The 22,424-nt window shown below is 39.7% G+C and overlaps 1 protein-coding gene across 4 annotated transcripts; it reads left to right on the top strand.

Moving 5' to 3' along the window:
* The first annotated feature begins 1,032 nt into the window (after window positions 1–1,032).
* atp6v0a1a (ATPase H+ transporting V0 subunit a1a) lies at window positions 1,033–22,016 on the top strand. 4 transcript variants are annotated; one of them, XM_060892015.1, is made up of 22 exons: window positions 1,033–1,169; window positions 4,495–4,651; window positions 4,953–5,031; window positions 5,161–5,258; window positions 5,832–5,960; window positions 6,669–6,748; window positions 7,402–7,528; window positions 7,666–7,748; window positions 7,834–7,927; window positions 12,410–12,622; window positions 13,826–13,976; window positions 14,064–14,203; window positions 14,335–14,501; window positions 15,985–16,075; window positions 16,168–16,286; window positions 16,869–17,085; window positions 17,479–17,586; window positions 17,739–17,846; window positions 19,006–19,023; window positions 19,584–19,701; window positions 20,347–20,518; window positions 20,918–22,016. In XM_060892015.1, the coding sequence occupies exons 2-22, from the start codon at window positions 4,535–4,537 to the stop codon at window positions 21,009–21,011; spliced, it is 2,523 nt and encodes an 840-aa protein (XP_060747998.1). In that variant the 5' UTR covers window positions 1,033–1,169; window positions 4,495–4,534; the 3' UTR covers window positions 21,012–22,016. The 4 variants fall into 4 exon arrangements, with proteins under 4 accessions (XP_060747998.1, XP_060747997.1, XP_060747999.1 ...); XM_060892014.1 differs by lacking the exon at window positions 1,033–1,169 and adding an exon at window positions 4,346–4,401; XM_060892016.1 differs by lacking the exon at window positions 1,033–1,169 and adding an exon at window positions 4,347–4,401 and having other exon boundaries at window positions 19,009–19,023.
* Window positions 22,017–22,424: the final 408 nt, after the last annotated feature.

Raw genomic sequence — 22,424 nt, 5'->3', positions numbered from 1 at the left:
TTAAATACATATGTATGTATATATATGTATATATACGTGTATATATATATATATATATACGTATATATACATATATATACGTATATATACATATACGTGTATGTATATATATATATATATATGTATGTATATATATGTATATATACGTGTATATATATATATATATAGAGCACAACAAGAGGAAATGTAATGGCTCTGCAACATTATGATATAGACATATCATGGATCGTAGAAATGTTTTATGTATCATGACATGATATTTTAGTCTTAAACCACAGCACTGTTTAATTGTAGATTGTCTAATTAGTTTAGAGGTGTTGATTATTTTTATACAACAGTTTTAAAGAGTGTAATCGAATCATAGGTATATATTAATGAACTCGTTTTAAAGTCTTTCATTTGCATTATAATATCTAACAGGTCTTTTATGGTGGACACTGAACAATAATCAAATATTATATTATATTATATAATTAAACATTATATTTCTAAACAGTAATTGGTCAAAACCACTCTAAAGTGCACAATCAAGACAGTCTTACGAGCTAGGACCAGCTACACCAACCGTGGCTGCCAAATAGACCAGTTAGAATAAGTTCGGAGCTTCTGAAACCATCTAGAAGCAGCTTGACCAGCCTGTAAGTGTCAATCAGACAAACCGGAACCGGCCTGACCGGCTACAGTCTTCTTAACCTGCTAGAACCAGGCTGTAAGTGCCATCAACCCTGAACATCCTGAACCATCAACCCTGACCATCCTGGCCATCTAATACCAGCTAAATATCCCAAGCTGTTGTGTCTTCCACTGGTGGCTTTCCAATTTCTTGGTGACTGATAGAATGATAGCAAGTGATGAATGATCAGTATGTCATGTTCTAATGTATCTTACATGATGCACCTTTAAAGTACCACAATATCACATCCAGGCTTTTCTAACACACCCATGAATCAGGTGTTAAAGGTGCAGGTAAACCAGTGTATCAGGTTAAGACCTGACAGCTGAATCTCTGCATCAATGGCAATGGTGCTCACCTTGGTCACGTGACCTACACGGGCCTGACGTTCAATGACGTCACTCGTGTTGTCGGTTGTTGGCTGATCAGCTGATCACGCTGAGTGGAGCCAGAGCACTGCGAGTAGACGCTTTAATTCAACTTAAATCGCTATACTGTGAGTAAAAATGATGTTTTTTATTTTATTGTTGTTGTTTTTATATCGACTGGATATGGATTTTTATGCTTATTCTTGTGAAATAAAAAAAAGTGACGGTTGGGACGTTTGCGCTCGCGCATACTGGCAGCAGAAACCTGCTAAAAAGTGTTAGCATTAGCTAAAAGAATTTAAACTTAGTGATGTGGGTCGCCTCAGTAGATTTATCTAGAGTTTTAATCGAACTTCTAGCACATAAATATTCAATATAAACACTTTCGACGTTTACAAGACGAATAATTTACTTTCGGCAACCTGTTGCTCTTACAGCCGACAGAAGCTAATTGAATTTGCTAGCTTGTTAGCCGGCTAATTAAATTGCCTGCTATCTAATGTGAATGTTTACAGAATGTATTTCTGTATTCCACACGAATTATATTAATGCAGTGAGTGTGTGTGAGTGTGAGTGTGTGTGAGTGTGAGCCTTGATGTGATACAGAGAGAGGAATAAGTGCACTGAATTATGCAACAAGCCTCCTGTTTTCCACCAGATCATCAGAAACCCATCTAATAAAATATGCATTAGTTGGACATTGTTGTAGATTTGACTAGCTAATCTGTAACTTTAATCCTCTTCTTAACACTGGATACGAATTTTTAAAGAAACACATACACACAGCTCCAAAATATGTTATGAGATCTTTCTGCTTTTTATTGTGAAAATCTATTGAAAATACTGAAATTGCCAGCACAGATTTTTTTTAAACTACTATCAGTGAAGACTCTTCATATATATATAATGATATATAAGATATATAATGACTTTCTACGATGGCTGTACTCATTATGGCATTTTTCAGACGCATCTTGCATTTTTATCTCATATTATACAACTGAGCAATTGAGGGTTAAGGGCCTTGATCAGATGCCCAGCAGTAACAGCTTAGTGGACCTAGGATTTGAACTCACAAATACCTGGAGTATACACAAATACCTGGAGATTTTGCACCGATATGTCACGTTTGAAAGTCAGCGAATGTCACCATGGTACTGTATATCAAGTCAAGAAACTTTTATTGTCATTTCAACCATATATAGCTGTTGCAGTACACAGTGAAATGAGACAACGTTTCTACAGGATCATGGTGCTACTTAAAACAAGGACAGAGCTATAAGGACTTAGTAGTTAGTCCTAGATACATAAAGTGCAACTATGCGACCTGGTGCAAACAGTGCAGGACAAGACAAACAAGACGGTGCAGGACAAAAGACAGTGCAAACAGAAAATTACAAGACATCACACAAAAGACAATAAACAGAAATGGCACTGACCAGTGTATATACTGTTTGTTCAACAATATTGCGTTTTGCAGAAATACTGGAATGAACACAGAATTATAGCCGCAATTACATGAGATACTGTGAAGTATTGTGCAAAACAGCAAACGACTGAAATGTAAATCTTGGCTAAATCTAAGCAATTAAATCAAATTTGAAATAGAACTAGAGAAAAGAGAACTAAAAGATTCAAAGCCACAGTCGTATATAACAGACAGGACAGTAACAGAAAACCTGATAAGCTTGACAGCACAGTTACCTCCGAACTTCCTCTGGGTCCATGGAGAAGTTAAAAGTAGCTGATTAGACAAAGTGCTGGAGGTGTTTTGATGACAAAGATCAGAAAAAGAAATACAAAAATCTCTATTCTGTACTCGACTAGCCAGTAAAGGGAGGCCAGCATATAAATAATTATACCAGCTTTCATAATGGTTAGTTGTGATTTCTGAAACTGTAACTAAATTAAAATCTACAGTCCCTCCGGCTTTGCTTTACCAAACCGACTTAAGTTGTAATTCAAGAAATCTAAATTTGACCATCATAGATTGTAATTAAAATATAATTAATATGATGTCTTAATTTGTGTTTTGTAAGTTACTGCAAATCCCAGCTTCATCCTCTAAACCGAATGAATTTGGAACGTTTCGTAGATGTTCAGAACATTGTTCTCATTGTGTCTTAATAGAGGCCGTTTTTCCCACAGCCGTGCGCCCTGTCACATGCTGAAAGATTTGTGGCGGCTTTACTGAGAACACTTTGACTGAGTTGGAGTCATTGTAATAAAGTATAGTATACTATATTGTATGTAGGGTTTTTTTCTCCAATGTCAGCACTTTGTAACAGTCAGAGAAGAAGCTTGATCTAAAAACTGACTACTTTTATGGGTTCTTAGTAAAAAAATACCATTCTTTGGTCTTGAAGTAAAAGTGAAGGAAATATATATTTAGAGCTGGAATACGTTATAAACTGGAATAAGTCCCATTAAGGGAAGTTGTTTCTCTGAGGAAATAGAAAATATAAGCTTGACAATTGGCGAATTCCAGAGGGAATCTTGCCACTCAGCTTAAATGAGTGTTGTGTTCCTGGACACACTCGGATGAAATCCTATCCATTATAAAAACATCTAAACATGGATGACCATGTAGAAAGACTCCTTTATCATTGCACTTGCTGATTTGTTGGCTAATAAATCTGTGGGATAAAAATAGACATTAGGATAGATATGTTATTACATATCCGAATAACATTACAATTCCAACATAACCGTCTATAAAACACAGAAAATCAGAAATCTCCGTGGCATGTTTGTAATTGTACCATCTCGTTATTTTATTATTTGCTCCTTTAAATTGCATAAATTACTATCTTACTCTGACAGGTCACATGACCTGCTGTGCACCATGCTGAGAGCTCATACGTGCAATGAGATGCTTTAAAAGCTCAAATGTCACAACGCCGGATTTGCTTCATATAATCCTGTCGTGAGTCTGTGAAACTTGTGCTGCTCTTAAATAACAAAGCCGTCAGGTTGTTTTCCTCTGAAAATAATCACTGCCACACCTTTTACTTAGCTCAGTGTTTCGCCTGGGATTGTCTTTCACCATCAACAGAGGTGGCAGTTAATAAAATGAAAACACAATTTACCACACACGAATATGCTTGTGTGTGTGTTATTTCTGTACACAATAAGTATTTATGTCCTTGTAGTTATAAATGGTGCATCATGTTTTTGCAGAAGCTGCAATTGGGTGAAAGTGTTAATGTGTTGTTTTTCAGTTTGTTCTGTGGCGTCAGGCCCTCGCTCGCTTGCACACTCCCTCCCTTCCTTCCCTTCTGTGAAGCCACACAGTTCAGTGTCGATAAAGCGCGCTTCACTCTGTTCGCTTGTACACAGTTTAGATCTCTGCGTATTCGGGTGCAGTGCTTTTCTGCCATTCTGTTTATCTTTATTCTTCTTCACTTTATGACTTGACTGTGAATTTAAACTTGAAACCTTTTCCCCCTTAAGTTTTCTGTAGTGTTGGTGGAGTGTGTGCGAGCGTAACATCATGGGGGAGATGTTCCGCAGCGAGGAGATGACTCTGGCCCAGCTCTTCCTGCAGTCAGAGTCTGCCTACTGTTGTGTCAGCGAGCTCGGGGAGATCGGCATGGTGCAGTTCAGAGACGTGAGTACACACACTGAAACACGCGCACCGATAACTCCTTCTGCAAGGGATGTGCACAGGAAATGCAACCATTCTAGGTAATGTCGTTTGAACCGCAGGTCTATTAAGTTTTAGAGTAGACCAGAGTCAACCAGTTCAACCACAGCCTTGACAGATGGCTGTGTTTTGATCACTTTATTGCCTCTGGATAATTTAGCTAACGCTGACCTTTTGTGTGTGTGTGTGTGTGTGTGTGTGTGTGTGTGTGTGTGTGTGTGTGTGTGTGTGTGTGTGTGTGTGTGTGTGTGTGTATAAATTATAGCTGAACCCTGATGTGAACGTCTTCCAGAGGAAGTTCGTAAATGAAGTGCGTCGTTGTGAAGAGATGGACCGCAAGCTGAGTGAGTCACAGCCTTTCTTCTTATCAGCCTAAAATTATATACTGTGGAGAAGAGCAGTTGACATTCAGTTCTCTCTCTCTCTCCATCTCTCTCTCATCTTTCCTCCACACTTCCTCCTTTTTTCCACAGGGTTTGTTGAGAAGGAGATAAAGAAGGCTGGTATACCCATAGTAGACACAGGAGAGAACCCAGAGGTCCCTTTCCCTCGAGACATGATTGACTTGGAGGTACTGAATAGATTATTAAATGGATTCTCAAATGATGTTTAAGCATCATCAGTGTCAGAGGGTGAAATGCAGAAAACAATGTGTGACATGTACTGAAGCCTTTCTTAGTAAATATCACATAGCTTTGGCAAATGCTTCTACATGCTCAGAGGAGCACACTCCACTCATGTGACTCGCACTTGCTTGAGGCTTGCCTGAAATAAATAAATAAATAAATGTATGTGTGTGTGTATATATATATATATATATATATATATATATATATATATATATATATATATATATATATATATATATATATATATATATATATCAAAAGTATATGAATTAATGCAGATCTGTTGAAATTTGACATACATATATATATATATGTATGTCAAATTTCAACAGATCTGCATTAATTCATATACTTTTGATCAATTACAAAAACCCCAGTAAGCTTCACTCTGACAAAAGCAGAAGCAGGAAATACAGATGAAGTTGACTGTCTCTAACCTGTTAACGCACCTATAGGTCCTTTTCAAGACCTACTGATCTCTACTGATGTGCAGGCTTTTCCTGATTTTCCTGCAGGCAACATTTGAGAAGCTGGAGATTGAGCTGAAAGAAATCAACACTAACCAGGAAGCACTGAAGAAGAACTTTCTGGAGCTGACCGAGCTCAAACACATCCTCAGGCGCACACAGCAGTTCTTTGATGAGGTATTCAAAGCTTTAAAAAACAGCTTTTGCTATTTTGTTGCAGTTTTATTCAACTACCATATCTATCTATCTATCTATCTATCTATCTATCTATCTATCTATCTATCTATCTATCTATCTAGATAGATAGAATCAAACTAGATCATGTGTTAAAATGCTTCAGGGCTGTTGTCTATGTTGTGTTCTTATGTTCTTTGATCGATAAAGATGTAATTGTTGGCAAATTGCTGGGACATAAAAGGAATAACACACATTAATGGAAACTAATTCGGGCTTCATTTCAGGCTGCTTTATTATTGTTATCGATTATTTGAATGCTTCAACACTTTTTGTTAATATATGTTTTCTTAAATTTTGTTAAGTTTCATTTTCACCTTAGCATATGCTTCGTTTTTTTGACCCGCAATCACTTAACCGCAATCACCTCGCAAGTGAACTTTGATGTTATCGTTTTTTATTTTTATTGTCAGCTAAATGCCTGTTATATTGTAATCGTTTACAGCAACAAAGCTTACAACAGGCCTTTTGTATATTTTACAGTGAAAAGTAACCTTACAAGCGACAAGGCTGATATGTATTTTAACAAAATAGTGGAAACACAATAGTAAATGAGAGAGAAACTTTTGGATTTATTTGTTGGGTGAAGTGTCTAAGTGTCTGCCTGCATATCAGTCTGTGTTAACTGTTCATGTCTGTCTCTGTTTGTAGATGGAGGACCCTGCTCTACTGGAGGAATCGTCCATTCTGCTGGACCCGACTGAGGTCATCCGAGCTCCTCTCAGGCTTGGGTGAGTTATCTATCTTTCTGTAGACAATAAGTAAACTGTTCCACCTTCATATGCCTTGTTTTATTGTTTCTTACATCATAATTGTACTGAAGACAGTAACGGAGTTACAAAAAACTTTGCTTGAATAATATGTTTATATAATAATAAAAATAATCTAACGATAATAATATAAATGTGCAATAAGTTCTCTCCAGTAATAGTTTAGTGTAAAAAAAAGTTTATGAACAATTTCGAAACTGTAAAATTAGCTAGTGTGTAAATTTAGAGACGTGGCAGTGCTTTTTCACCACCTAAAGTGTTGCCAGTGATGAAAGAACTGAACATGGGTTTATTTAATTAAAAATTAAAAGTACACAGAACTTTTAACAGTACACAGAGCTTACTAAAATGCAGCTCAGTATTTCTCCCTAATAATCTCTCTAATTTTGTTCACATCAAAGTTCTGGTCTGACTCTGAAATCACACTTTCTGCACAATGATGTGCCACCATGTTCATTCCCAAGTGTCAATTTATAGTTAAACATTAAACAAAATAAGCTTAAGGAGTAACTATAAAGTTCTGAAATTTTTACATCTTAATGAAATGCATTTAGAGCACCAGTGCTTCCTTTATTCTAGTTCTGTAATTATTTAACCTTTTTAACCTCCCACAGATTTGTCGCAGGCGTGATTGGTCGAGAGAGGATTCCCACCTTTGAGAGGATGTTGTGGAGAGTTTGCCGAGGCAACGTGTTCCTGCGCCAAGCAGACATCGAAGACCCCCTGGAAGACCCCACTACAGTCAGTGCCATAGCAGTGATCAAATATAGACCAGTTTATTAACACTTTGTCATGATGCCAAACAGCCAGGTTGGTATTCAGCCAATGAAATGGTACTGACGCTGCCTCTGTGTGGTCTGTATGCTGTGGTGTTACAGGGTGACCAGGTGCACAAGTCTGTGTTCATCATCTTCTTCCAGGGAGATCAGCTGAAGAATAGGGTGAAGAAGATCTGTGAAGGGTAACAGCTCCCTTTGCCCCTGAATAATATATGCTTGTCAGTTGCCTGTTGAGTAACTGATAAGTGTATTTGTTCTAATCTACAGGTTTCGGGCTACGCTGTACCCCTGCCCTGAGACACCACAAGAGAGAAAGGAAATGGCTGCAGGAGTCAACACTCGTATTGATGATCTCCAAATGGTTAGAGAGATACACATACACACTTGCAGACCAAAAATACAGACAAACAAATGTCATTTAAGTTGGCAGGAAGGAAGAGGACATCAGTGTCTATCTGTCTTTGCGTGTGCATGTTGTGTGTGCGCATATGCAAACACTACCCTTGCTTGTTGTTTCTTTGTATGAGAGCTGAGTGTTGATACACACAGCTGCCTGCCCTTTTTATGCCAGTTTACATTAGCCTTCCTGTATGAAAGATACTTTCCCTACATGGTCATAGACTGTGACTATTCATATCAGCCTGCAAACAATCAGCAGCTTCAAACCAAAAGGCTTACGCAGTGCCTAGACTAACGAAGTACCCACGACAGAGCAGTTGCAGAGACAAAATGCCGAAATGAAAACGAAACATCAATACGATCGATCAAACACGTCAGCGCTCATCTGACCGTCGAGCTGAGGCGGGTCAATCCGACAATCTAGTCTCTGCGATCCTATATTTAGCCTGACTTAATTTTGTGAGTGAAATCAGGGTTTTAGTATGTTAATGAGACCAGATTAGATGTGTCCCACACACGTATATGCTACACAGAACAAATCAACATAACCAAGTGTGACAGCTGCAGTTTATACAAACCTTTCCATCTTTGCTCAGGCATTAAGTCACTTCAGAGTATGAGCTAAAAACAGCACTTTTTTCTTTATATAGCTTACTGTAATTTAGTTTGTGTCCATTTCAATACAACAATGAGCTCCATAGGCTACAGACATCTCTTACCAGAGTAGCATTCTCTTTTTTAAAGTACTCACTCTATAAAAAAAAGCAGAATTATTAACAAATTTGAACAACTGCAGAATAGGGATGTGGTAGCTTAGTGGTTAAGGCGGCAGCCTACTGAGCAGGAGGTTGTGAGTTTTAGTCCCAGGTCCACTAAGTGTTAGCTATCTGATAAGTGTTTCAGTTTATTATCATAACTGTTGGAGTGTTCATACTTGGAGAAGACAACTGTAACCCTGGGCCTCCTGTTTTGCTATGGAGAAGAAAAAAACACAACAAAAATGCTTTTGTTTGCATCAGCGCAAAATTCTGAACAGCGTAAAATAGGAACAGCTGCGTTGAGGAAATAGTCCGATAGTCTCTGCTTGAACCGAATTAGGAAATCAAAGGCTTAATGTCAACGGGTGTGTGCTATCTGCTGCTGCCACACACATAGTGACCATAGTAACCGACACACACTTCCACAGTCCTGCATACACACATTCAGAGGGTGTCGCTCTCACACCTGCTCAAATTCATATTCGCTGACAGAGAGACACTCGCCAGACAGTGTGTTGGCTCTGAACCATCAGTGAGACAGATACCGTCACCTTGCCAACAGTCCCTTATGTTTCCTTGCTCATCCTTCCACACACTCAACAACTCGCTCACACACACCCACACACACAACACCTCTGATGATCTTGAAATTTGATGCCAGAAATCCATTGAAGCTCATTCAGAGTTATAAAACTTTTCTTATAAAACAGTGGAATTTGTTTTGTGCATAGGGATAACTCATGAGTAAGGAATAAAACTCTTTGGAGTCTAAATAATCAACACCCGGGTTGTGTGATGCAGGCTGATGCAATGTGGAGTTACTAGCACCACCCTGTAGTTGATTATTTTCCTGTAACCGCATATGCCAGTCAGCTAACTATAGTGCTGAGTGACTCACACCAGGCTATTAACAGGATTGGGTAGTTCTGATATGAATGATGGATTTGGGTGTGACCCAAAATGAACCAAGAGCAGGATAAAAATCCTTCCACCCCCTGTTTGTGTGACTGCTCATGCCTCAGTGATTAGCAGGAGACCACTGGAGGCATGAACTTGGCTTAGTGTTCTGGGTGTGTGTCTTGCATGATACAGGGTAGACCTGGGAATTAAGTACTGCCTGGTATGTGCTGATCTGCTGTCATAATCTCTCTTTAACTATCTCTAACCTTCTCACTCTCATATACATCACGTTCTCTGTCAGCCAGGGCCTATAGGGAGAATCTGTTTCCCCAAAATAGACTCTGCATATGCTATGCTGTTTATTCACAGTCAGCCCAGACCCATAAGTGATCTCTTGATGAGAAAAGCAGCGAGACGCATATGGCCGTACATGGCACCTAAGCTGCTGTAGACAGCTGTGCCTTGTTACAGAAGATCATGGGAAAGACGGGTAGCATATCAGCTGTTTAAATATTAGTTAACTCAAATTATAGGTGGATTCCTTTTGTCATTCTGCTGATAATTGAGCTTGTATTATGTGAGGCTGCAGGACTCGTCCTGAACTGTTTTTCACCAGAGACCAGTTGCACAAACATGCTTTTGTCTCTTCTTAAGCTATGACAGACAGTTACAATGGGTCATATGTAAGGTTAACCTCTAGCAGGGGCGTAGATTACGCGGGGGACGCGGGAGACATGTCCCCTGCACTTTTTATAAAAAGTAAATTCGTCCCCCTCACTTTTTTAGTGATTTAAAATTCAAAGAGACAAGAAATTTTAAGATAGTCTATACATGACGATCACGGCAGTCACTCACTCACTTGTCACGTCCTCATCACGCGCCCACAGTACTATAGCTCGAGTCGCACCCGCGGTCCAGCATTCGGTTACGGATGAGCTCAAAGTGGCAAAAAACGCTTCACTCCTTTTTTTTATAAAAATGTGAAGCAGTGTAAGTTGGCATATGGTATCCGAATTGTGTTGCACAATGTTTAGTAACTCTGCCTGTTGCTCTTGTTGAATAATTAGCAAGTTTTAATTTAAAGGATTATAAGGAAAATAGCTGCTTTGACACACGTTATATAAACTCTTTTATAACGTCATAAACGTTAAGACGTTTCAAACGTAAAGTGTGTTATCAAAACCCTTCAAATAAGAATAAAGATAATGTTGAACTGAGATTTTACAGCATGTTTAACTCTGCCAATTCCACATAATATCAAGTATGTGTCACTGTATGTACACGACAGAGACGAGGACGACGAATAGTGACATTAAAGATGTCATTTTAATAATAAGGAGCAGGTAAATCACACATACATACAACGTAGTAAAGACGATAACCGACAATGAGTGAAGACAGTGGTGATGAGTATAAATAGAGTCCAGGTGAACAGACAGGTGAAGACGGGAAACAATCATGGTGGATTATGGGGTGCAAAGGATGATGGGTAATGTAAAAAATGTAAATAAGGTACAAAGATGTCCTTTTAAGGGTACTGTCCCAGTGGCAAGCTGTTCTATTTCTTTCTTTCTGTTTTATAATCATATATAATCATAAAAATCATATAAATCATATAAAGCATGATTAAAAAAATCATGATTAAAAATAAAACCTGTCATTTACACAAGGGTTAACTGAAGAAAAAAAAAAACAGATAACAGTTGACCCCCCCCCCCCCCGCCCCCCCAACACACACACACACACACACACACACACACACACACACACACTTTTTAAATGATGGCTATGCCCCTGACCTCTAGAACATTTCTTTGGTCAGATAGCAGTCAGTTTTATTTACCATCAGTAGGCTTCTGCATCCTTTCTATACACAGGAATAACGTTAGGATACAAAGGATAATTCAGTATCGGGATGCAGATTGATTGGATGCATGACCTTTTCTTTTTGTCCTTACGTCGTTCTCTTGTAACCACTGCTAACCAGTAGCAGAGTAGTTAAACATGCAATAAGCAACTAGCGGTTTTGCTTAGTAACTGTTACAGTTACATAAAGAAATGTGACCAATCAGAACCAGCAACTTTCTTAATTAGAGCTCCAGAACAGCAATAGTGTCAACTGGCATCGATTCTTTAGGTCTCCAGAACTGTATTTGGCAAAATGTAAGCATAATTCTCCCCAAAGATATTCTCTCAGTTGGTGTTTTGCTTGTAGCATTCCAAAATCCTCCATAAGTGTTCACTTGGGTTTACCGAACCCTTGCTGTAATATCCGTCTCTATGTGGATATGGACAGACTGTTGTTGCTGACCTGATGCGATCTGATCACATCCTGCATTAATTCGTCTTCCATTACTCCGTGCTTTCCATCCAATATTTCCCCATTTAATAATTCTTCATCCATTACTTGCCACCTTGATCCAAAACGGAGGTCAGCATTTTTATACATGCCACAGAGCATGGCGTAATTCATGGCTTTTAATTATTTCACTGTTTTGATTGTATGATGACATGCATCTGTCTGGAATCCTCATTTATATGTTTTTCCAAGCTTTTCATTCAGGCTTTTCCCTTTAATTTGTTGTGTGTGTGTGTATATGTATGTATTAATTAATTAATTAAGTGAATGCACACATCTCTATGACTTAAGACGAGTTTTTTCAAGCAGTCCCAAATCACTTCATGTGTATCCAGTTGTTGACTGCTAATCTGGCAAGTCCTGTACGTGATTATTTACTGTTTTGAGCACACCTTTCCTCACATTGCCTTTGCTTCTGTTTTTCTAGGTGCTGAATCAGACGGAGGATCATAGACAGCGCGTCCTACAAGCTGCGGCTAAGACCCTGCGGGTGTGGTTTATCAAAGTGAGGAAGATGAAGGCTATCTACCACACGCTAAACCTCTGCAACATCGATGTCACACAGAAGTGTCTGATTGCTGAAATCTGGTGTCCGTTGTCTGACCTGGACTCCATTCAGCTTGCTCTGCGGCGAGGCACAGTGAGACACACACCCACATACATCCACACAGCCTCTTTTTTTGTAGCTCATATTTTTTTTTCTTTAAGCATTATAGCTATTTTACATGGGATTTCTCATATCTTGAATATCCGGAACTCATTCTTTACTAAAAATTCCATTTATATTCATCTTAAAGTGCTATTTGTGTGTGGGAATGCATGAACACACATAATTAGCACATTATCACATAGGAAGACTCACCCACCCACCCACCCACCCACACACACACACACACACACACACACACACACACACACACTGGGCTCGATGTTCGAAAGGAATGCCTACATGCTCACAGAGTGACTCATGAGTGCACTGAGATCAAACTTTATTTCCCAATGGACAGAGTGCCTGTAACACAATCGCTGTGTGTGTTACATTATTAAACACAACTGCTGCACAGTTTGTTGTACATATCTAGTCAGGAAAGAGGAATTTAACGGACGATTGTACGATCAAAATAAGGCCATCTAAGCCGAGTAAGCTTGGTAGAGTAAAGAATAATGAAATGAAAATGAAATGAAAGCATTAAAGCTGATTTGTAGTTGTGCAGCAGGTTGCTTTACTCTTCTGCTTCCAGTTCTCCTTCTTCTTACTGGATGAGCTTTAATTGTACTTCATCCTTCAAAAATACTCCTTCAAAAAGTAGAAGAGAAACTAATCTCAGCAAATTTCATTTGCCTTTATTTTTCATATGTGTTTTATCTTTTCAAATGATTTACTTTTGCTTTCAGTATTTAAGTTCCAGTGTTTATGCCTATGATTTGAATGTTTTTGAAGTGAAGCACTATTTAGCTCTGGAGCCAGGATTAAGGTTGTAGATATTTTAAATAGGAGAGTATTTGGCTCTAACAGGGATGTGTGTTTGGTTATGCTCGCACTTTTTGCCTGTGTGTGTATATTAGAGTGCCTGTGTGTGCTTGGATTGAGATTCTCACACTTTACTGTCAGAAGGATAGGGAAAACTCCTAGCGGTGGAATTCACACACACACACACACACAGACAAAGACACACACATGGATTACTGGATCACACACTTGACTTTTTTGTGTTTTCTTGGTTCTCTCATACTTACACACTGCTCAGAGCAAAAAACCCAAATGGCTAATTCATGTGTAATAAGTACACAATCATCCATGTTTTTTTTTTTTTTTTTGCCTTTCTCTCTCTTTTTTTTTCAGGAGAAAAGTGGTTCCACCGTTCCCTCCATCCTGAACAGGATGCAGACCAAACAGACTCCACCCACCTACAACAAGACCAACAAGTTTACCTCTGGCTTTCAGAATATCGTGGATGCGTACGGCATCGGCACCTACCGTGAAATAAACCCAGGTACCCCACCTCCTTTCAGCAGTTCATACAAGTTCACATTGTTGCCATTTTCTCTCTTTAAAAAGCTGAATTATGATTTTTGTTCAGCTCCCTACACTATCATCACCTTCCCCTTCCTGTTTGCCGTCATGTTTGGGGATCTGGGCCATGGCTTGTTGATGACCTGCGGTGCTCTTTATCTGGTCCTGCGAGAGAGTCGGCTCAGCGCCCAGAAAAATGACAACGAGGTATCTCGCAGACACCCTCCTTATTTTTCTTTGGTTATACGAATATGCAGAAACTTTTAGCATAAAGAAACCAAACAAATTATGTAAGCAGTACATGTTGTCGTTAATTTACCTCTGTGTTTTCCTGCCAGTTGTTCAGCATGGTGTTTTCAGGGCGTTACATTATACTTCTGATGGGGCTTTTCTCTGTCTACACCGGGATCATCTATAACGATTGCTTTTCCAAGTCGCTCAACGTCTTCGGCTCAGGCTGGAGCGTGCGGCCCATGTTCACGACGGACGGCCAAGGCAACTGGACGTGAGTCCCTCACTCAGACGGATAAGCCTCACTGAAATAACTTGATGCAGTTTGGATTTCAGTCACGTTCTTGATACTGACTGGTCAGAAGGACCTCAATATAAATGACCGGTTTATAGTAACTATAGTGTACTCACTCTAATACATGATCGTTTCTATAGTAAAGGCTCAGTTCACTCATTATTTTATTGTGGATTATAATGTTTTTACTGATTTAACAAAGAAGTGGTGTGATGAGGTTTTCTTCTAAGGACTATACTAAATTTTTCTATATGGGGAAATCTTCAGTACATGTAATTATAATTGGTTAAAATGTATGATCAGTTAATAATATAAAGAAGTATCAGTTAATAATCAATTAAAACATTTATTTTTTATTATTGCCAAATTGTCTAAGAATAGAACACTTTATGCTATTTGTTTTCCTATAACAAATATATCGATGAAATGCAGAAATATACAGAGGAAACAAAGGATGAAGTGGATCTCTTAGAGCAGGGGTCGCAACCTTAAACACTCAAAGAGCCATTTGGACCCGTTTCCCACAGAAAAAAAAACACAGGGAGCCACAAAACCCTTTTGACATCTAAAATGAAGATAACACCGCTTATATCGCTTTTTACCTTTATGGAAGGTATAAAAAAAACTGTAGTTGCATTTATGAAATCAATGACCTGCTACCGAGTAAACGATTTTATTTCTGCAAGCAAACAAAAATATTTTGAACAGTTTGAACTAACCTTAACAAAAAAGACGCTTGGTTGAAGGTTACTTTCAAATAAAATGTTCAATGTCTAATTAAGTCCTCTTCGTATTCATGACCAGGGCTCTCAAGTTTTGAAGACAGGCAAGCGTGACATCTCTAATGTCAAGCGTGACATTTTTTTCAAGCGTGACATTTTTGATTGGCTGATAAATGTCAGGCTCGACTAAGAACTGAGAAGCGCTTGATTCCTGCCCGGTTCCATAAAGACAGTGCTGCGGCATATTAAATATATGATAAATAGTCAAAAAGTTTTTCCATGTGAGAAAGAACGTGAAAAAAGACCCAAATGCGTGACTGTCACTCTCAATGTGTGACACTTGACAGCCCTGCATGACGTCAAAATTTTAACTTTCCAGCTGCAGCAAACCAAAAATTGCGTCCGCTTCTATGTCGGATTTCGCAAGTTGCAGTTATGACGCATATTTTGAGCGACAAAAAAATGAAACACAGTTTATTTTAATGTTACAAGAGCATCATAATCTTAGAATTTAGAATTACGTTTAAAAAAAACCTAACTAAAATAAAATGAATTTAAATGAAATATTTATTTTCCAAATCTACAGGGAGCCGCTGCAGAGGGATGAAAGAGCCACTTGCGGCTCCGGAGCCGCGGGTTGCCGACCCCTGTCTTAGAGAAACTGTCAGTGTCATTAGTGCAGGATGATGGTGTACACGTGAAGCGGTTAGGTTAATGGGTGACCGTTTTTTACTTGGCAGGTTTGACATCCTTAAAGAGAACAGGTTGATGCAGTTGGACCCGGCCGTGCCAGGAGTGTTCGGGGGACCCTTTCCCATCGGCATCGACCCGGTAGAAATCATCTCTACCAGCTGTTTCTTTCTACTAGACTAGAGCTCTGTTATCTTTCAGCTCATGCGGTTTTTCTTTCTCACCCTTCACAGATCTGGAGCTTGGCCTCCAACAAGCTGACCTTCTTGAACTCCTATAAGATGAAGATGTCTATAATCCTGGGAGTTACTCAGATGCTCTTTGGGGTCATTCTCAGCCTCTTTAATCACATGTATGTTCGCATTTCTTCCCCTTTACCAATATCTAGATAAAAATCAATCAAATTCACATCACATTTTTGTTTTCATTATTTAATTCTTTTTTTTTCTCTTTTACCCCAAAATTAGTTGATCAGTAGAAAAGTAGCCCTGAGTTTAGCATTGTGCAAACAGCATCCAAAAATCATCACACTCCTCTGTCAAACAGTGCCGAGTTACTCAGACATTTATGGTTTGTGTTACTTTATAACACACTGTTGAATATAAAAATAGACAGAATTATGAGCTTAAAAATAACAGCATTTGTCTAGAACTGGGCTTCACTTTCTTTCTGAACATGTAGTTTAGTATTAAAGCTTCACGCTCCGTAAAGAGGTGCTAATCTGCTAGCTGTAAGCGTTCCTGGTTTGTTAGGGACGCTAGGCTTGTCTCTCCTGTGCATAACTAAGGAGAAATACTAATACTAAGTAGAAATATCCAGGCTAATTGACTGCATTTGGGGTAACAGAGAAATGTAAAAAAATAATAAAATAAAATAATAAATAAAATATGGGAATGATTTACATCTGATTGAACTTGGATTATCTATGTATTAGCTACTTTAAGAAGCCTCTGAACATCTGGCTGGGCTTCATCCCTGAGATCATCTTCATGTGCAGCCTGTTCGGTTACCTGGCGCTGCTCATCTTCTACAAGTGGACCGCGTATGATGTTTCAACCTCCAAGGAAGCTCCCAGCCTCCTCATCTCCTTCATCAACATGTTCCTCTTCAACTATAATGACCCTACTACCAGACCGCTATACAGAGGACAGGTAACACACACACACAAACACACACATACACGTGTATTTTCAGGGCATTTTCTTTCTGCACTGCCTACTACTAATCTCGAACAGAATGGACATGGGCATTTTCTCTCTCTCCCTTGCTCTCTTTCTCTCTTTCACTCTCTCTCATTTCCCATTTCTTTTTCTACACCTCTTTTTTTTTTATCCCTCCCCTCTCATTCACTTTCTTCTTATTCTGTTTCATACTCCCGGTTCAGCTAATTTTTTCTGAATTTCTCTCTCTCTCTCTCTCTCTCTCTCTCTCTCTCTCTCTCTCTCTCTCTCTCTCTCTCTCTCTATCTCTATCTCTATCATTCCCTCTTGTGTTCTGATAGACAGAAACGAATGTCACCGTGTGTTTTCTCTCTCTCTCTGTAGATGGTGATTCAGTGCCTCTTGGTGGTCATCGCTCTTTTATGCGTGCCCTGTATGCTTATAGTAAAGACGGTGATTCTGCGCAGACAGTACCTCTGGAGGAAGCACCTTGTAAGGCCTTAAATCCCAAGAATACAATTAAATATATGTCATGTATTATCTACAAATATCTGCTCATGCATGTCCATGCGCACACACACACACACACACACACACACACGGCAGCCTCTTTAACCTGCAGTGTCCTCTGTCTCTGTCCTCAGGGCACGCAGAACTTTGGGGGGATCAGAGTGGGCAATGGCCCTACAGACGACGAAGCTGAGATCATCCAGCATGATCAACTCTCTCAGAACATAGAGGAAGAGCCAGAGGTGAGGGCCACGTGTACACACACATACACACACACCCTTGCTCCTGTTTTCTTTCATGTATTTTATTCCCTGTTCTATTTTATTCTTTATTCTTTCAGCCTTTGTTTCATTTATATGATTTATAAAAACATAAAGGTTTGAATCTTTTTTATTTGGAAATCTTCATTTACAGGTGTGTGTGTGTGTCTATGTGTGTGTCTGTAAAAGTGTGTGTGTCAGTAATGTCTGTAAGTGTGTCTGTGTATCTCTGTCTGTAGGTCCGTGTGTGTCTGTAGGTGTGTGTCTGTATGTTTCTGTGTGTCTGTATGTGTGTCTGTGTCTCTCCGTCTGTATGTGTGTGTGTCTCTGTATGTATGTGTGTGTGCCTGTGCGTGTCTGTGTGTCTGTATGTGCGTGTGTGTCTGTATGTGCGTGTGTGTCTGTATGTGTGTGTCTGTGTGTGCGCACACTTTAATCAGATTATGAGAATGTGTCATTGGTAATAAGACTCAGTGCTGTTTGTTACATTGCAGCAGTATTCAGTGTCAATGCTTAGAGACATGTCTTCATTACAATTTATTTATAGTTTTTTACTTTGTTAAGCAACTACTTTACTAAGTAGCAAATCAAATCTTTTCTGGTGTGTATGACATCAGAAATAAACGATCATTTCCAGTAAAGGTTTGCGATCGGAATGGCCAGTTAATCCTGTGGGCGATGCCGCTGTAGTCAGCAGTGAGCAGGCTGGTGTGCATTCCTGTCACTGAGAGCGAGGGTCTGTCCTGCATACCAGACCCACGCTAAAGTGGGTTAGCCCGCTAGCCCCCGTGTCTCCAGGCAACAAGGCCCACAAACAAAACAGCCTCCCAGCAGGCAGGGTTACACAAGCTGATATTTTAAATGTGAATTACAACACAGTCACTTTTATAAATGATTGCATTGAAATGAATTTTTTTTTCAGTGTTGTGAAGTTGACTGGAAGGTTCACATCCATCATGCACCATCTTGCCAGCACTTCCTTCATTTACTCTCATCCTTTTGTTTTTATCCTACCTGAGATATTCTGTAGATTTTATACAAGTTATCCTCGTCTCTCCTTATTGCTTTCCTAGCACTGTTATAAACCTCATTCTAAACCTCTATGTGTGTGTGTGTTTGTGTGTGTCCGATTTCCTTCAAGCAGTCAGAAGAGGAAGTGGTAAGAGCAGAATTTTGCGTACACCAACCCTTTTCTCAAACTCCTCATCCCTTTATGTGTGGTTGTGGGTGTGTGTGTGTGTCTGTGTGTTTCAGTGTTGGGTAGTGCTTTTCCAGTGGGCTTTTAGAACAAACGGATATATTAAATCATTGTACAACCCTTTGAGGTCTTGATTTATTTATTTTTTTATCCCTCTGAATTAAAATGAAACCAATCACATGAGCCATTATGCACTCTGGTGATTGAATGATGTGCCAAATGATTTAGCACCAATCAGAATACTGCTGTAAATGTCACACCTGATGATCTGAGTAAATAAACTGCTCTAATCAGTTCTGTTTAACTCTCTGCCTTTCTGTCATGATTTCCTTCCTCCATTGTTCCTCTTTTCCTCACTTTCCTTGCTTCCTTCTTTTCTCCCTTTCCCCTACACCTTCTTTCCCACCCTCTTCCTTCAATTCTTCCTTTCCTTTCCTTTCCTTTCCTTATGTTTCCTTTCCTTATGTTTCCCCTCCCTCCCTCCCTCCCACCATCTATTCTTTCCTCCTATCTCTGTCTAGTTTATTTTAGCAGACGTAGCGGTGCATCAGGCCATTCACACTATAGAGTACTGCTTAGGCTGCATCTCAAACACGGCCTCCTACTTGCGCCTGTGGGCCCTGAGTCTAGCCCACGCACGTGAGTATCCCACTCTCACACACGTATCCCACTCTCACACACGTATCCCACTCTCACACACGTATCCCAGTCTCACACACGTATCCCACTCTCACACACGTATCCCACTCACACACACGTAGCCCACTCTCACACACGTAGCCCATTCACATAAAGTACCCCACTCACACGCACGTATCCCACTCACACACACGTATCCCACTCACACACACGTATCCCACTCACACACACGTATCCCACTCTCACACATGTAGCCCATTCACATAAAGTACCCCACTCTCACACACGTATCCCACTCACACACACGTATCCCACTCTCACACATGTAGCCCATTCACATAAAGTACCCCACTCTCACACACGTATCCCACTCACACACACGTATCCCACTCTCACACACGTAGCCCATTCACATAAAGTACCCCACTCACACGCACGTACCCCACTCACACGCACGTACCCCACTCACACGCACGTACCCCACTCACACGCACGTACCCCACTCACACACACATACACGTTCTCTTCCATTTGTTAGATTTACAAATGATGTACTCTGAAATGTCCTCTTGCATTCACTCTAGTTTTATTCACTTGATATAAATAGAAATATTCACACACTGTCTTTCCCTTTTTATTTTGTAGAGCTGTCAGAGGTCTTGTGGTCCATGGTGATGCGCATCGGACTCTTCTCTAGAACTTTTGCCGGCTTCGTCGGCCTAATTTTCATTTTTGCTATCTTTGCCACACTGACGGTGTGTATCTTACTGATAATGGAGGGTCTGTCTGCTTTCCTACACGCCCTCAGATTGCACTGGTAAGTGTACACACACACTCTCTCACACACACATACACATACACACACTCAGGGTTAGAAGTTTTATTTGTTTTTAAGGGTAATTGTACTCTTACTTTTAGTCAACAGCCTACAGTTTGTAAGTTTTTGTGAATATTCGTGAGAATGACTCCCCCTCTGTTGGTGGTGGAGTTTGCTTAATAATACTCTCTCTCTCTCTCTCTCTCTCTCTCTCTCTCTCTGTCTCTCTCTCTGTCTCACTCTCTCTCTCTGTCTCTCTCTCACTCTCTTACTCTCTCTGTCTCTCTCTCTCTCTCTGTCTCACTCTCCCTCTCTGTCTCTCTCTCACTCTCTCTGTCTCTCTCTCTCTCTCTCTCTCTCTCTCTCTCTCTCTCTCTCTCTCTCTCACTCTCACTCTAGGGTGGAGTTTCAGAATAAGTTCTACACAGGTCAGGGCTTCAAGTTCATGCCCTTTACTTTCGACAGCATCCTGGAGGGAAAGTTTGAAGACTAAACAGCTTCTGCCTTTTCAGCCATCCTCCACCATCCCTCAAACCCCTCATCCCCCATTCCTTATCTACCGCTTTACAGCGCCAGTCAGAGTAGCAGGCAGTAATGAGAGGAAGAAATATGAGCTCCATCATTTAGGTGAAAAAGAATCATTGGCACTGCATTATCGTGTATCACTTTAATTCTGCTCTCGTATTTAAATTCCATAATTTATGATTTGTTTGTATGATGTGACTCATCTTCATAAATAAGCTAATGCAAAGAAGAATCGCAGATTATTTAAAGGAGACGTATGACGGGGTTGCGTTTGTCTCGTATGCAGTACATCGTGCTGACTCGCGTGTGCATTTCTGTCCTCGGACAGATTTCACTACCATATTTCTCTCGAGTCATTGTTGTGTTTATTGTGTGCTTCCTTATATCTGATTAGTTTGAAACAGACATCTCTCAAGTAATCCCACCTCTTTTCCATTTTCTGTTTTTCACTCAAAGGGACTCCACAAAGCTCTTTAAAAATTCTCTTTTTATTATGTCTACATGTATATTTACCTCTGTTTACATTATATTATTTAAATGTGTTTTATGTAGTGAACCTTTTTTGCGATTATTTCAAGTGTTTTGTTTTTTTTTCCGTAAAGAACATATCAGAACTTGGTAATCCACACGTATATCATGAATGTGGTTCTGTTTGTGATTGGTTTAATATCAGGAAATTTTACACTACACCTACTTTAGTGTAACCCATGTTACATGTTCCTTCTAACCCATGGATACATCGTCTGTATTTCACTGCTCATCATTAGTCTTTGTGGATTTTAACGAGTTACAATTGAAATTTCTCATTGTGTCTCAATCTGGTGTGTTTCTGTCCGTTTTTTTCCCCACACAACCCAAGTGTCTGAGGTATTGCAGGTGAAGCTAAAACACAGCAGCAATTTACAATGTAAAATTCATGATGGAAAAAGATTGGGATGTTGTCTGTATGTCAATAAAAGGCGAGGATGGGAAATTCTGGTCTAGTTTCTCAGATCTTTTTTCTGTGTTAGAAAAATTAACATGTAGGTCTATAACAAAACAGCTAACTAAGGAACAAAACACAGTGGGATTTTCTCTTTTCGTTACTGACCTGAAATGGAATATTTTCCCATAAAAGCACATAAATGGTCTGGGGCTGTTTTGCTGCTTCAGGACTCGGAAGATGCTGTGATGAATGGAACCATGAATTCTGCTGTCTACCAAAAAATCCTGAAGGACAATGTGCGGCCATCTGTTCGTGACCTCAAGCTGAAGCGAACTTGGGTTCTGCAGCAGGACAATGATCCAAAACACACCAGCAAGTCCACCTCTGAATGGCTGAAGAAAAACAAAATGAAGACTTTGGAATGGCCTTGTCAAAGTCCTGACCTGAATCCTATTG

Source organism: Tachysurus vachellii, chromosome 18 (assembly GCF_030014155.1).
Source record: "Tachysurus vachellii isolate PV-2020 chromosome 18, HZAU_Pvac_v1, whole genome shotgun sequence".
Classification (NCBI taxonomy): Eukaryota; Metazoa; Chordata; class Actinopteri; order Siluriformes; family Bagridae; genus Tachysurus; species Tachysurus vachellii.
This window is presented reverse-complemented; position numbering and strand designations above follow the sequence as displayed.

What these genes read in the sequence shown, in the direction of transcription:
- atp6v0a1a (XM_060892015.1), top strand. Translation starts at nt 4,535, where the DNA reads ATGGGGGAGATGTTCCGCAGCGAGGAGATGACTCTGGCCCAGCTCTTC. An exon ending in CTACCGTGAAATAAACCCAG is followed by an intron (nt 13,977 to 14,063) that starts GTACCCCACCTC and finishes ATTTTTGTTCAG; the next exon opens with CTCCCTACACTATCATCACC. An exon ending in CACGCCCTCAGATTGCACTG is followed by an intron (nt 20,519 to 20,917) that starts GTAAGTGTACAC and finishes CTCTCACTCTAG; the next exon opens with GGTGGAGTTTCAGAATAAGT.